The 15,379-nt window shown below is 48.1% G+C and overlaps 1 protein-coding gene and 1 non-coding gene across 2 annotated transcripts; one reads left to right on the forward strand and one right to left on the reverse strand.

Annotated features, from left to right (window-relative positions):
- Nucleotides 1-793: 793 nt before the first annotated feature.
- On the reverse strand, nt 794-866 carry TRNAM-CAU. Its single transcript has one exon. It is a non-coding gene; the product is annotated as a tRNA-Met (tRNA).
- Nucleotides 867-3,186: 2,320 nt separating this feature from the next.
- Nucleotides 3,187-13,909, forward strand: FAM83A (family with sequence similarity 83 member A). Its single transcript, XM_014965289.1, has 4 exons — nt 3,187-3,678; nt 6,618-6,785; nt 8,256-8,380; nt 13,363-13,909. The coding sequence occupies exons 1-4, from the start codon at nt 3,202-3,204 to the stop codon at nt 13,907-13,909; spliced, it is 1,317 nt and encodes a 438-aa protein (XP_014820775.1). The 5' UTR covers nt 3,187-3,201.
- Nucleotides 13,910-15,379: the final 1,470 nt, after the last annotated feature.

Here is a 15,379-nt window from a genome sequence, read left to right on the forward strand (position 1 = left end):
GAAGAAACAAACTGTTAAAATGTTGGGTTTGTGAGTGGTATGTGAGTGAATTCTACAAGTTACAGCAGTTACAGCAGGGAAGTTTGCAATTAGTGAAAAAACTCCTTTTTGTTGAGAGCCAAAAGCTGAAAACACGGCCCAGAGAGGCTGCGGAGCCCCCGTTGCTGGAGTTACACATCCTTGTGAGACAATTTCATGGGAAAGACACCATTTCGTGCTGCCAGGCTGGTTTTTGGCCGCTGTTTCACTGTCGCTGTTGATGAGAGAATTGCCTTTTTTTTCTGATGACTGCCAACCCATCCGATTATTTCTATATTTAAAGGGGAAAAAAAAAAGAACCCACTAAGGTTTCGGGCAGCACCTTGGGCTGTGTGTGTGTGCTTACGGCTGTTAACGCGTTACAGCTGCAGAGGCACAAACCCGGGTGTTCCCAGCAGGCGGGAGCCGCTGCCCTGTCCTGCCCTGACCCCCGCACCCCACGGCGGGAGCGGGACCCGTCACCCCCGGCCCCGGTGGGGGTTTCGGGGCTGCCGGGAGGCGGGAATCCCTCTGCCGAAGTGCGGGTTCAAACAACAAACCGTGCGGGAGTGATTTCCGTGAGCCCTCAGCCAGCGAAGGACACACGGGACCTTACCCACGGACCCGCAGCTCCATAAATGACGACAGCAACAAGAAAGCCGGCGGGTGACAGCGCGGCTTTGTCGCGGCGGAGGCAGCCGGAGAGACCGTGCGGGATCCGGGACAGGCTCGTCCCGCCGATCCCAAATCGGGGACGAAAAGAATCGCCCGCCTTTGCCCCGTGTGAGGATCGAACTCACGACCTTCAGATTATGAGACTGACGCGCTACCTACTGCGCTAACGAGGCGGCTGGAAGCATTTTCCCCGGGCCGGCTCTCGAGGCCACCCCCTGCGCCCGGCGGCCTCCCGCCCCGTCAGTGCCGCCGAGGGCCCGGCCGCCGCCTCAGCCCGGGCCGCGGGAGGACGAGAGGCCGGAGGAACGGCCCAGCACGGCCCTTCCTCCGGCTGCTCCGGCGGGCTCCGTGCCCGAGGACCCCGCGGTGACCGCCCGGGGCCTCGCGGTGACCCTGTGGGACCCCTCCAAGTGACCGACCGGGGCCTTGTGGAGACGGTGTGGGGCTTTGTGGTGACCGTGGAGCTCCAGGGTGACCGTGTGGGTCCTGACGATGACGGTGTGGGATCCTGTGGTGGCCGTGTGGGACACGGGAGTGGCCATGTGGGACCCCAGGGTGATGACGGGGGGTCCCTGGGGTGACAGTGTGAGGCCCCATGGTGACAACCTTGAGTGGCCTGCATGGGGCTCTGCTGTCACCATGTGGGGACCATGGTGACTGTGTGGGACATTGAGGTGACCATGTGCAACGCCAGGTGACCATGTGGGAGCTGAGGTGACACGCTGGCCCTGGCTGGGGTGGGGGGGTGACAGCTCTGCTGGGCACAGGGAGGCCCTGATCAGAGTTGAGAGGGCGCGATCTTGCACGCCAGGTTAATTAGGCAGCATCATTTTCGGCATAATTGCGCAGAACAGGTCAGTAGATAATTAGTGACTTTTGGCCGCGTCTGACAGCTGCGGGCGGATGTTGGGGGCGGGGGGAGGGACGGGATAGTTTTTAAAATCACACCAGAGCTCAGGGATGGGCCCCGCCACCACCTCTCCTCAGCCCCTGGGTGGGTCTGAGTTCCTGCCCGTCGTGGCTCTGGAGTTAAAATCCGAACCGTTTCATACTCTTTGTCTATTTTCTCATATATATGTTTGTGTCATCCTTGTGTATAGTAACTTTTTTCCCCCCTAAGGCACCTGACGTAGTCACAGACCCAGAATCTGAGAAGCCACCCTGGAAAACACGGGCCTGTGTCATTCTGAGTGGCCCTGGAGACGTCCCGAGCGTGTTGGTTGGAGCGGCAGGACCCTTTCCCCTCTCAGACACGTCCTCAGCAGCCCCTACCCCCGTGCAAGAGCCCAGCCTGGCGTGTCCCCTCGCCCGTCACTCCCCTCCGGAGCCGTGGCAGGCCGGTGCGCGGGCACAGAGCAGCACGGGGCGAGGGCAAAAACCCCACCTGCGTGAGAAAAACTGTGTCACACGTGCCTCTGTGTAAAAGCATGCACCCAGGTATTTATGGCGTACCTCAGGCAGGCTGCCTTCCCACCCTGCCCCTCCTCGCCCCCGCGCAGTCATTCCGGTCGGCCTGGCTCCCCGCGGGCGCTGCGCCTCTCACCCCGCTGCGAACCTCCGTCCTGCTAATGACACAGCAGCCGAGCTGCCACTGGGACAACGTGACTCCAGAAGCTCTGCAGCCTGGAAAAAAAAAAAAAAAAAAAGAAACCAACCAAACAGCCCTAAATGCGCACAATCAAGTGATGAGTGTTTGTATTTCTGATGCTTTGAGGCCAGCTCACAACCCTCCCTCCACATAATATTCAGGATGTTTGGGAAGGGGTGTTTTTCTTTTAATAGGATGGCGTAGTCACACAGCTTTAAAGAAATAAACGAGTGAATCGTCTACGGTAATAGCAACATGCTGCGAACGGGGCAGAGTGACGAAGTTCAGGTCTATTTTTAAGCCTGCCTGGCAGCAGGTAGGTGCAGACCGTCACCCTTTCTGCTGTCCTGAAGATATGGACACGGCTGATGTCTCCGTCCCAGTTCAACGTCAGAGTTGTTTTTGCTCCCTAACGAATACCATGGGAAGACAGAGAAGCCTCAAGCTGTTTTGAAGATTGTGCAACGATGCTTGGGAGCCTACCTGCTCTTGCTTGAGTGCTTTCCTCGCTCACATCTCACAGGATGCGACGGGAAGGGAAATACAACCAAATCGGACGGCCCTGGTAATTGGACGCAAATCCTTCGTATGCCCTGGGGGTGAGGTGGGTGCCTCTCAGATAAGCAATCTAATCAGCTTTGTACTTGTGTCCCATCTGGAAACAGATTGTTGCCGAAGAACACCACCACCTGAGAAGCAAGCTTCAGGTTTTTTTTGAAGATAATTGTACCAACGAAATCAAGGAGTGTGAATTTGCCTGAGGTAATAAGATCTCTTTTATTTTTATTCATAGTTAATTCGTTCAGCCGAGGTGATTTCACGCCAGAATGCAGTCTCCAAACAAGAAGGAGGATTGCGCTGCCTGCGCCACGCATATGCATGGTGCCTCCCCGGCAGATCGACTGCTGCGACACAGAGCCATGAGCCACTCCAGACACATGGGCAAGATAAGGAAAAGGCTGGAGGATATCAAGAACCAGTCCCCGAAGGTGACAAAAGCAGATTTCAGCCACAACGAAAGCATAAGGTTGGCCACCGACGCCTTCCTGGACGGTGGGACAGACTCTTACCTTGAAACTTTAAGCAAAGAGGGCGAGGTGGATTTTCTCTCCTCGGTGGAAGCTCAGTACATCAAGGATAACGCCAGGGAGTCCTATTATGCTCAGGAGTCCCCGGCTGCCGACGGGGCGGGTGCGTCAAAGCAGAACGATGCTGGGTCTTCAGGGACTTACTTCCCCACCATTTCTGACAGCAGTGAGCCAGCTCTGCTGCACACATGGATTACAGCAGAGAAGCCCTACTTAAAGGAAAAGTCCACTGCCACTGTGTATTTCCAAACAGAGAAGAACAGCAACATTAGGGACATCATACGCCGGTACATCAACAAGACCACTCAGGTATGGGGAGAGAATTCCTGTTCCCTCTGCACTCTGTTGTCTTCCTGCTCTTAAAAAGATAAGGTAAACGAAGTATTTGATCTGAGCCAGCCTTGCGTGTTGCAGCGTAGCTTTGCTCTAGAAAGTGGCTGTAAAGAGCCCGTTGTTGAACACAGGCAGTGCTTTTCTTTTTTGTACTCACACCAACACCTTTTTATGTTGCTAACAAATCAAAAAAGAAAAAAAAAAAAGAAAAGGTGTTCCCTTTTCTTTTAAACTCCCATGAACACGGTGGAGCAAACGTGCTGTGGAAAGGGCAGCTGGGTTCTCTCCCTTCTCTTGCGTCTCCAGCAGGATGGGTTGCTCCATTTGGATGATTGCACTGGTAATGAGAATTAAGCTAAAGCAAGTTCTGAGCCATTAGTAATTGTTCTAGGTATTTGTGGGAGACGTGGGTGAAGGGGTGCCCAGAGAAGGACATGTGTGTTTGGTGTGCCAGCAGCCCTCTGCAGAGGAAGGAAATTATTCAGAAAAAAAGACCTTTTGTCCCTAATATGTTGTCAGTGTCACTAAAAATGCCACGTGGGCATCCTACAGAGACTCTGCAGTGTAACTTGGCACATGGGAGAGGTGCAGATGATGCCCCTGACAACAGGCAGGTGACAGGGAGGCCACAGAGAGGTGCCAGCCACAAGCTGGGCTGCCCATGCGCTGGGAATCCAGAAGCTGAACAGCCGGAGGGGGGCAAAAAGCCTGTCATGTGTGTTCTGGCAGCTCTCCTGTTTTCCTGGAAAAAAAAAAAAAAAATTGACATTTCAGGTCCGTGTTTACCATCATCTGGGAGTTTCCCCCGTGTATAAACTGGATATGCCACTAGCAGTTTCACAGGGAAATGATCAGGAACAAAGCCAGGCTGTAGTGCCTGCTCTCCGGCACAGGCTGCGGTGCCCACTGCAGTTACGGATTTTGGCTTTACTATTCCCCTGCAAGGGCCAGTGCTGGGTCTGGTAACCCTGAGCTTAATGGCAGGGGAGAAGAATCCCCGTTGGCAGCTCCCCTGTCAAAGGCTACAAGTGCTTAGCTCATCAGGGGAATTATAAATCAGTCATTTTAAGTTGGCAGCATCAGAAATATACAGTAACAGAAGAAATGTCTCTGGAATAATAAAATAAGCATCGGGTGAAGTATCAACCCAGCCCAATTTTCTGTCCCAAGAGGATAAAACTTGTAGGGGAAAAGGTGGGAAATGTAATATAAATCCGTGGTTCACATGACCTTCTTAACCATCTAATTTACATTACAAGAGGGTGCTGGAGCAACACTTATGAGTATAAATTTGGCAACTACTTTTTGAGTACAGTTTTTCAATGGCAGCATTTATTAATTAGTATCTAATAAGGGTCCATCCTGGATAGCCCAGTATTTGTTATATCCATTAACAACTTAAACACAGAATCAAACTTTGTGTGTGTATGATAGCAAACTGCAAAGGATCGGTGAGTGGTACTATAATCCTAACACATTTGTGGAACAGGTGCAAATAATAAAATGAAATTCAGGCAAAAGAAGCGAGAAGTGCTGTAAGTAAGAGGAAAGTCAGGTGTGGAAACACAAATTGGGAACAGCTGTTGAGAAAGCAGTACTAGAGAGAGTGGTCTGGAGCTGCAGTGAGGCTGGATGCAGGGTTGGGCTATTTCAAAAGACAAGGTGAGTTACCAGTAAGTGTGGATGTGAGATACTGGATGCAATTATGCCACCTACCCAGCACTGGCAAGGCCCTTTCTGAAGTATCATGCTTTGGCAACAGGAGGAAGGTGTGGGATCCTCGCTGCTTTGTGAATAATTTGGCTTGCCTCAGCAGGGTGCTGGCCCTGCAGGATGTGCTTGGTCTTGTAGGGTTTCCTCGTGGTGGTGATGGGAAGAAGCTTGCTGGCAGGTGTGGGCACAGGCTTTGGAGTAAGATTCAGCATGAGTTGGAAGCAATTAGTAAGAGAGATCTGCAAAGATACTGTAAAGTTTGTTTTGATTGAAGATGATATACTGTGATTGCAATTAGCAAGGGTTCCTTTTCTAGTCAATGGAGAAATTGGCCCCTTCTGAAGATAAGTCAGGTATCAGCTGGGCAGAATTGCCCTGGGGAGATGATCCTTTCCATGGGCAATAGCAGACCTCAGTGAAGACCAGCACCTCCAGGAGGCTGTGCCCAGTGCTGAGCCCAAGGGCCAGAATATGGAAGTGGCTTTATATCACATTTATAGTTCCCTCCATCCACACTGGCTGGAAGCTGTGAATTTAGGCGAGGGGCTTGTATGCCCAGTCCTGAGACTTTTACATACCATTCTGCCAGTTGTGACTGGGGAAGCATGGATGCAGGGTTAAATTGGAACAATTTGTTTATAAATCATTATTAAAAAAACCCAAACAAAACCGATGGAGCTGTTGCAGTCTGTCGCCCCACCACCAGTGACAGAGTGAGGATTCAAAACCAGGACCATTCCAGGCATAAGTCATAACACTGAAAGCATCATCCAGTGATTCTTGCTAAATGCATGTGGCTTACAAAAGCTAGTCAGCTGTTTGGCTGGGGCTACAGTCTCTTATTTTAGCTACATCCTTATTATTCCCCGATTAGCGCTTCAATAGATTTCCTAGTGCTGAGATCTCGCCTGCAATTTATGGGTCGTCTTGTGTTTCGTGATTAAAAGAGCTTAACTGAAGCGCGTGTGTTGTATCCTATATTGGCTTTATATGAGCAATAAAACAATGAGGCAGCGCGTCTCATCGATTCACGGATTCAGGGACTTAGAGACAAAACCAGAAGAAATATCCACATAAATCCCTGAAGATTTGTGTTTGTTGGAATGTTTTTTAAAAACAAGTAAACAACAATTCAGTGGCTTCACAGGCAACTTCAAGTTATGTAAATTGACTGTGCCAATGCCTCTGCTTTTTTGCCCTAGGTGCTCGCTATCGTGATGGATGTCTTCACAGACACTGAGATTCTTTGTGACCTCCTGGAGGCAGCCAACAAGCGCATGGTGTTTGTCTACCTACTGCTGGATCACAGCAATATAAATCTCTTCTCAGAGATGTGTGACAAGTTGCAAATTGCTGAGGATCTCTTCAAGGTACTGTGGCTCTGTGAAGCTCTTAGGCTCGGATTCATCTGCCTAACTTTTGGCACTCTGAGCTAGAAGCATGGTTGCGCTAAGGTCAGTCCACCCTGTAATTAAAAGGGAGCAAGAGATTTCCAGAGGTAGCGTTACCGCACCTACTTCCTCTCTGGAGATGCCTGTGCTTTCCCGTGGATGTTACAAGAAGTTAAGGCGTCTCCATTAGGTTCTTAGGTGAAACTAATCTGGACTCTGAAGTCTTAAAACAGAGCTAAAGTCCCCTAGTAGAGCTAACAGAAGTATTACAGCTGCTTCTGTTTAGTAACTGCAGCAGCTGTGGGCTGCCAGACATGGGTAGCAGGCACAGAAAACTCTTTTGCATGGCAGTACCTTGGTTGCATTAGGTGGTTTCTGATAAAACACGTTAAAGCTCTGTTTTATGGATAATGCCTCAAATTTAGCTGGATGTTGGCTTAGGCTGCCTTCATCTCTGCCAGAGGGAACTGACCTGAAAAATAACCTCCCAGGCCTGAGATGCTGTAGGGCACCTGTGGCATCTTCCTGGGGATGGCTGATACGGCAGAGGCAGCAGCCTTCTGGATTGGCAGCTGGAGGGCTGGTAGGAGACCTGAGGGCATCTTATGTGCACCAGACAGTGGTGTTTCAACAGCTGAATTCCACCCCAAACTTATAAAGAAACTGAAATTAATAAACTGTGCTCATAACAGCTTTTGCATGTCTGTAACCCCCCATGCCTTAGGAAGAACAAGCCTCTGCTATTTATTTATAAGTATGCTGCTACAGTGCACAGGCTTTGACAATGTGTGAACCAACTCCTTGGTGGCACTCATTTACTAAGGCCTTGAGTCTGCCAAGTGTGTGTAGGGACAGCAGCGTCAGGCCTGGGTGCCCAGCCTGCCTTAATGCCATGCTCAGGTACAGGAACTGTGCAGAGCATCGCATGGGCCAGGTGGACCTGCTTCTCCACTCACACCTGGACTCGCATCTGATCCTGCAGGACAGCGTTCATCTGGGCTGCACCAGAAGAGCAGCACGTGAGTCCTCGCAGGCCCAGGTGGACTGAAAGAGCAGAGGTTTTGCCCTGCTGTGTTGTGCCACGGCCAACGTTAATCCAAAGAGCTCACGGCTGGAGCAGGTTGGGGCTGGGGCGTCGGCGGAGGTGACCGCCTGCTCTCAGCTTCGCTCTCGTTTCGGTTGGGGTAGTATCAGTTATCCTTACGTTACTGCCTCAATTTCCATGCAGGTTTATATCCCCACTGAAACAAGGAACCCCGTGACAGGTGAAAGAGCCCAACTGGGTTTTCCCTCAGACCTTCAAAAATGACACTGAAGGGTCCATGAAGAAATCATAGCAGACATTTGGGTCATAAAGAGCTAAAGGCAGTGGAGGGAAAGGGCCATTACCTTCTGATTTTTAATTTTTAAAAAAGTGTAATTCACTCTGTTATTCTTTTTTCTTTACAGAATATTTCAGTCCGCAGTGTTACTGGGGAGGTTTATTGTGCCAAATCAGGCAGGAAATTTTCAGGACAGATACAAGAAAAATTTCTTATCTCTGACTGGAAATACGTGCTCTCTGGATCTTACAGGTAAGCTAAGCCACTACAGTTCATGTCTAGGTGCTCTGCTATGATTTTTAATATTACTTCACAAAAAAGTGCTATGGAAATTTTTCTATGGGTGAGAAGGTTTTTTTGAAAAAAAACCCTCATGTTTTCAAATATGTGCCAGCTCTCAATAATCCATTTAACTTGCTTTAAAGCTGCTGTTAGTTCTTTGTGGAGCATGATATTTAATTAAATGCTCAGAAACTAACGTAAACAACTTTGCCCATGCAGCCCTGGTGCAGAACTAGAAATGTGTACAGCTTAATTTTATGCTTTCCACATTGTTTGGGTCCTCAGATGCTATGATCATGAGACATGATACATTTCCACCTCCCTCGGGATCCCTTAATGTATCATATGTCACTCAGCTTGTCGGAGGATTTGTTCTCCATATGACAAGTTTAGTGATTAAAGGTAAAACAGAAATACTTCAGAGACTTACTGTTTTTTCTCGTGTTTCATTAACAGGTAGGCTGTATGTGTCTATGCAACTGCTGTACCTTCCCTTTTTTTTTCCATTTTTTTTTTCTCTTTTTGTGAGCTGAGGCTGCAACTCTCTGCTTTTGTGCTGCTATGATTATTTCAGGTATGGGATGTAGCAGCTCAACCACTGGGTTTTTTATTAAGATCGGAGGTCTCTTCCGGCCTGGACCACTCTCTGATTCTGTGATCCTCCAGTCAGGGAATTTCAGGAGACTCTGAGCTTGCATCAAATAAATAAAGTTCCTAAGCCTCATGGCTGCATAGATAAGCTCCCCAACTGACTGAGTGTACCCAAGAAATCCAGATACAAAAAGACAACAGGTGATTATATAATTAAAAGGATTAGATTGTTTTTCTTAATCCCAGGTTATGATTTGGAAGCTTAAATGCATCTAGTCTGAAAACTGTGCCACCAGGAAGATGACATAACCGTAGAAGCGATGGCAAAGGTGAACACGTGGGGTTAGTGTTGGCTGCAGGAGCTCAGCTCGGCACAGAGGTGGGCATCCAGTGTTCATTCAATTTCCAAATGAACCATCAGACAAAAATGAGTGAATGCTCATTCAGGGCTTTTTTATTGGCCGCTCTGTGGTTTTCATGTTCCTTCAGGTTTTTTTTTTAATCCCTCACCAAAGGTGTTTGGAAATGCAACAGTAAATGCAGATTTATATAGAGTGGAAGTGAAGGATGTGTGGGAGAAGAGGGGCAGAACAAGATCTATTTCCTTCAAAAGGAAGCCCAGGAGCTTCCTTTTGGCTTCTCTTTGCAGTCCTACAAAAAAAAAAAAAAAACAAGGAAGAGAAACCCTCAAAGTCCTGTGCAGAGTCACTTCTTTCATTCTCTACTGTTGTTGCAATATCTTTTAACCCTGAGAGCCTTGTCAAACTACATGATCCTCTGCCCAGCAAGCACGCAGAGAGGGTGGTGAGGAACAAATCTATACACTATTTACCTTCAGCATGCTCAGCACCAGTTTGCAGATTCCCATGGGTTACAGCTGGTTATCAGTACGTGGCACTTCTGCAGGCTTCCTACCTCTCACTTTATTAATCTGAAAGTTTTCTGCTATCCCTAAACCTTATCCACAAACCTCTGCAGGTATAAACAAGAATGATGTTGACTAAAACAAACTCAAACTCTTCTGCAGTGTATTTGTTGGAAATCAAATTGGAAGAGGTCTTAAAACTAATACAACTGCAAATTTCACCTAAGTGAAATAGCGGTGGGGGAAGAGGCTGAGGAAATTAAATAGCCCTTCAGGACATACTGCTCTAAAAGGGACCCTGGCTCACTGCTTCTGCCCAAAGTGTTTGGGGACAACATCTGTTTCTCTAATGGGTAACGAAGAGGACTCAAGCTGGCAAGTAGGTAGAGGCAAAGGAACCACCACCGAGTCTGCGGCATCTCCTGCTCTGGAGTGGTTTTTAAAACCACGTTTTAAAGTCATTGCTTGGGTCACACAGGGCAGAGTGGAGCTGAGAAGCTTCTGAAGCCTGTTCCAGCCATGTGTCTGCCCAAGGGTAGGTGTGAGTATGTGTTTTAAGTTACAGTTTTCCTCTCAATTTTTATTGCCAATGTCTGTGGTGTGGGGTTAAGATGTGGTATTTCTTTTTGCTGTCTCTCTTACTCTACCCCCATCTTATGATAACTTTGTTATTCCTTTTGTTTAAAATGAATTTGAAGTGAGATAGTGCATGAACTCAGTGCTCCTAAAAAAGGCAAAATGGAAACAGCGGAAAGCACAGACCTCGATCCTCAGGGTGGAGGAGCACCTCCCCAGCTGCCACTCAGAAAGCCACCAGCCTTTCCAGAGCCAGGATCTGACATCTGACACTGGGGTGCTTTGCTGAGAGCATGGGTTCAGGTGGGGCAGGTTTGTCCTACAGAGGTTATCCCACCAGCCGGCAACACAAACGTGTGGGTTAATTCAAACATGGGCTCTGCTGAAAAACAGTCCTTCACTTTCAGATTAAGTGTGTGTGATGCTGCTCGTTACTGCCACGCTGTAAGCACGAGGGATGAGAGCATCCCTAATGATCTGCAGCTGCAGCAACGCAGAGGGTACACTCAGAGGGTTGGACAGGAGAAGTGGGGTTTGATTCAGACAGTCGTAAATGAGAGCATCCAGAACAGGACATAGGGTTTGGGACAAAGCCAAAAATGGCTGAGAAGTATCTATTAGTGACTGAATTTTGATACAGCTCTGGCCCCAAGTTAGGCAGTATTTCTTTGTGCCTTCTCTTCTTTCTGATGTGCTTCACTCAAAGAGGCCTGGTAGAAAAATGATCCTTCTGGGCAGACAGTGACAATAACAGACTTCTCTGAGCCTTTCCCAAAAGGAAAGCACTCGGAATTGTAAACTAAGGAGCAAAGCAGGGCCTAAAACCTAAACAGTGATTTTCCTTTTAGAATGAAGCCAATGAAAACCTCTTAAGTCTTTATGTCACTTTCTGCTTTGTTCTTCAGCAAAGTGCAGAAGTAAATTGCTGTGACTCACTACATGAAGTCCACAAAGTCTAAAATCAGGCAGGTCTCACCTTGTTACTTTACAGCTGATCCATTTGCCATCAGTCCATGGAGAATCTTTGGGCTGTTAATTGGATCCAACTTTCTCTGCTTATGAGGGTTACAGATAAGATTGATGAGCCACAAATGAGTATCTGTCCATCAGGTACTCCAGAAAGTTACATCTGGGAGTAAATTATCAAAATCAGGCGCAACAGTTTTTGTTGGGATTTTAGAAGCCATTTATAAGCATAATAGATTTATATTTCTCTTTAAATTTTCTTTTATAAACTAGATACATCTCTAGCACTTAAAGTTTAAACCTGCCACTCCAAACCTCATCCCTTTCATGAGCTGGTAACCTTCAGCATAGATATCGTAGACTAATTGCATGTGTTTTTGTATTTGTTCCTGGCTTATTATCTCCTTAACAGTTAGGTGAAGGACATGCAAAGGTTTTGAGAGCACTTCTTAGCAAATGAAGGCAATGTTGAGCTAGCACAGCAGATGTTACCCACACAGCAGGGAGTTACCTGGCTGTGCTGGTCACCCCGGCTCCCAGGGTTTTGTCCATATTCAGAATGATTTGAACACAGTGGATGAGAAGTTCCTGTACTGTAGTAACTTACTGTGTATTTTCAGATCCAACCATAAGATGTACAGTCTATATTGTAGGGTTGCCCAGTGGCACTGAACTAGTGATTTCTTCCCTGCTCCTCTTGCTCCCGAAGCAACAGTATAAAACCACTGTATGCCCCAAACCCAGCCCTCTTTAAGAATGCTCCGACCTGGCAGGTGTAAATCTCCCGCCTTTATTCCCTCAGCACCAGCCCGGGCTGTCAGTCCCACTGAGCTTCACAGGAGCTTTGTCAAAACATGACAAGAACAAGATGTAAAGTGCGCACACCTACAGCCCAATCTGGCTTTCAGCAACCCTTGTGCAAATCCAGCGTAGCTAATAAAGTCACGCAGGAATAACCGGGGCAGAGCTTTGCCAACACCAAATAACCCCGGGTTCAAATCCAAGGCTGCTCTGTATCCTCTGCTGCACAGCTCGAGCCCCGGTCAGCTCAGGAAGTAATTACATTTCATTCTCTCAACTATGCTCATTTTATTGCTGCTGCTGCTCACACAAGGCAGCCCGCACTGCACAGTCAGCCTGGCTTGTGGTTTTGAAAAAGAGCACAAATTTATGTTTGCCAAGTGGATTAGGGAAGTACATAAAAGAAAAATAATTTAAAAGCTACGGGGTATGCTAAGGTATCTCTGGAATACCGGAATGAAAGCTATTGCAGTGTTTCTCCCTTACTTCATAGCAAAATAGTACTTTTATTTTTGGAAAGGCTGTAGGAAATATTTCTAATTTCATTTTCTCTGTTGTGAAGAAAATAAGCATATGTCAGGTGCAGTGGTTTCCTTTGAGGGAGTGGGATGTGCCAGGGAGTTTCTCTTGACCAATGCAGAAAAAGTATGGCAAAATGAAGATAAAGGGTGGTTATTTTTCACCAGTTTTTCTGCTGTCAGTTTTGAGTGAGGGAGAATTCCCGACTGGCAGGGCATTCTGCAGGGAGGGTACAGTTTACGTGTGTGCAGACAAGATGTGGTACGACCTGAATTATTTAAGCATTGTGCATGGAGGAGAGGTACCCAAAAGAGGGGTCTAAACTCCTCTCCACGGAGCAGCCACCCAAACCTTGGGCGTTCTCTCTGCCGTTTAGTCCTGCAGCAGATGTGGATCACCACTCCCTGTAGGAGGTTGTATAACCCCACAAGGTTTCTTGAAGGTTTTAGAGGCAGCTGCAATAACAAAACCTCGATCCAAGTCAAAGAGCACTGATGGGAACTGACCTGAAATTCAGCTGCGACATCCTGTGTTTGGACAAGAAGCTCCAGCAGTAAAACACATTTGCCTTTCACACCGTCCGCTTCCCAATGGCTGACGTTGAGCCTAACCCTCACCTTGTTTCTCCTTCCAGCTTCACCTGGCTGTGCGGCCAGGTTCACCGCAACCTCCTCTCCAAGTTCACGGGCCAAGTTGTGGAGCTCTTTGACGAGGAGTTCCGACACCTTTACGCGCTCTCCAAGCCCGTGAGGGGGCCCAAGTCCCCGCCGCGCACCATGCCCTTCCTCTTCAGCAAGAGCTGGGCCCCCCAGCGCAGCCTCCCCGACAGCGACCAGGGAAGCGCCAACACTCTCTCCGATCCCTTCAGCAGCCTCTCGGCCGGCAGCAACCACCAGGGCAAGCAAACCCCAAGAACTCCCATGTTCAGCAACACCTTCCCTCCCCAGTCACCTCTCCACAGAGTTAACTCCTTCCACGGCTACGTCTCCTTCACGCCCCCGCCGCCGCAGAAGCCCATCTCAGCTAACTACTACCAGCCGCACTATGCGCCCGACAACTCCCCGGTGATGTATAACAACATGAACGTTTACAGACCCATGAGACTCAGACAAGAGGAACCAAACAGGACAGGGTTAAGCTCGCCCTGGCGATGCCTCCACAAAGCAAACCTGTTTGCATAATAACCACCTTGTTTGGCATGGCAAGTAAACCTAGTGAGGACCTGTTTAGCAATCGCTTGTGTACTGATGAATATAGAAATTCTGTATAACACAAAATGAGGGTGATTTCAAGCCTCTTGTTTTGTTTTGCTGCTTACGGATGCTTCGTTTCCCTAATTACAAAGCCAAGCCTGCTAAGGTGTGAGCCTTGGGTGCATCACAATCCCAGGAAGAACACTTGGAAGTAAAGCTGCTCACAGTGCAACACCGCTGCTGCCTGTCACCTGCCCTTGGAGCATATTTGGGCGGCAGTAGGTTTAGGTGATTAACTGTTTTTCATACAGCCGGGCACCCAAAAGTGGGGTAAATCACAGTTTATCACTGTGCATTTTATGCATTTGCATAAGGAGACGGAAGGCTGCTACTCACTTGCCAAAGGGAGGCGATGCTGGCAGCAGCAGTCAGCCTTCGCGCCGCCATCGCACCTTCATCGTGACGGAGGAGGACTCCTTTAGAGCTGCTGGGGAAGCACAGTCTCCGAGCTGCCTGCTTGAGGTGCACCACAAGGACATCTGGTCGCAGGGTTTCTAGGAAGGGGCCTGCCAACGTGGACAGAGACTGACAAGTCCAGTTACGGAGGACATCTCACAGCCACTGGATGCTCCCTTCTACTCGTTAGCAACACCAGTGCGTTCCAGCACACTTTGTTACCCACCTCCAATCCCACCAGCTCCAAGCAATTTTCCTTCCTGCAGAGCAGCTGTGCAGATTCAGGCTGGAAAGTGAAGCTGAGAAAAGAAGCAAAGTCCGACTAGTAACACACCAGGACCGAGTTCCAATTCATTTAATAGCACATGGATCTCAGAAATCCTCTCAGTGGTCATTTGATTGAATGTTAAGTTAGAGATAACGATGCTTTAATTCAGAGTTCTTCGAGGTTTCTGATTTTTCAAGAGAAACCGGGTGTCTGTAGTGCCCATTTAATACAGTTCAGGAGGGAGTTACAGAGGTTCAACAGCTTGAACCAAAACAAAAACTTTTTTGCCAAATAATCCATGAAAACCAAGGAAGCTTCTGTGAGTGAAAGGCAAAAAATAGTGAGAAAATTCATGAAACAAAGGATTTCCATCCAAATCCCAAAGTTACTAGACGCCTAACTGATGTATCAGTAGATTATTTTTTTACATCTACTTTTTATCATCTTTCATCTGACTCCAGCAGGAAACAGAAACCGAAACACATTTGCACGTCTGGCCCTTTTTGCCTGACTTCTCAACTGCTCAAAAAGGAACACAGGTTAATTATTTTGGGCAGTGGCTGATGAAAATTGTATGTGGCAGCAAGATCTCAGGTGAGGAAAGTTTCTCATCCTTGGAAGAGCAATCATTTTGAAAGCGTACCCGTAAAGTCTACAGAAAACATTCAGGGAGGTGTGGGATGGACACGTCCTGCTCTAGCTTCAGTGTGGACGTTTTTACCTGTGATATCACA

Source organism: Calidris pugnax, unplaced genomic scaffold, assembly GCF_001431845.1.
Source record: "Calidris pugnax isolate Ruff unplaced genomic scaffold, ASM143184v1 scaffold41, whole genome shotgun sequence".
Lineage (NCBI taxonomy): Eukaryota > Metazoa > Chordata > Aves > Charadriiformes > Scolopacidae > Calidris > Calidris pugnax.

Excerpts from the sequence above, each read along its gene's own strand:
- FAM83A (XM_014965289.1), top strand. The coding sequence starts at position 3,202 with ATGAGCCACTCCAGACACATGGGCAAGATAAGGAAAAGGCTGGAGGAT. Across the intron at positions 6,786-8,255 it reads TTGCTGAGGATCTCTTCAAG|AATATTTCAGTCCGCAGTGT; the intron begins GTACTGTGGCTC and ends TTTTCTTTACAG. Across the intron at positions 8,381-13,362 it reads GTGCTCTCTGGATCTTACAG|CTTCACCTGGCTGTGCGGCC; the intron begins GTAAGCTAAGCC and ends TTCTCCTTCCAG.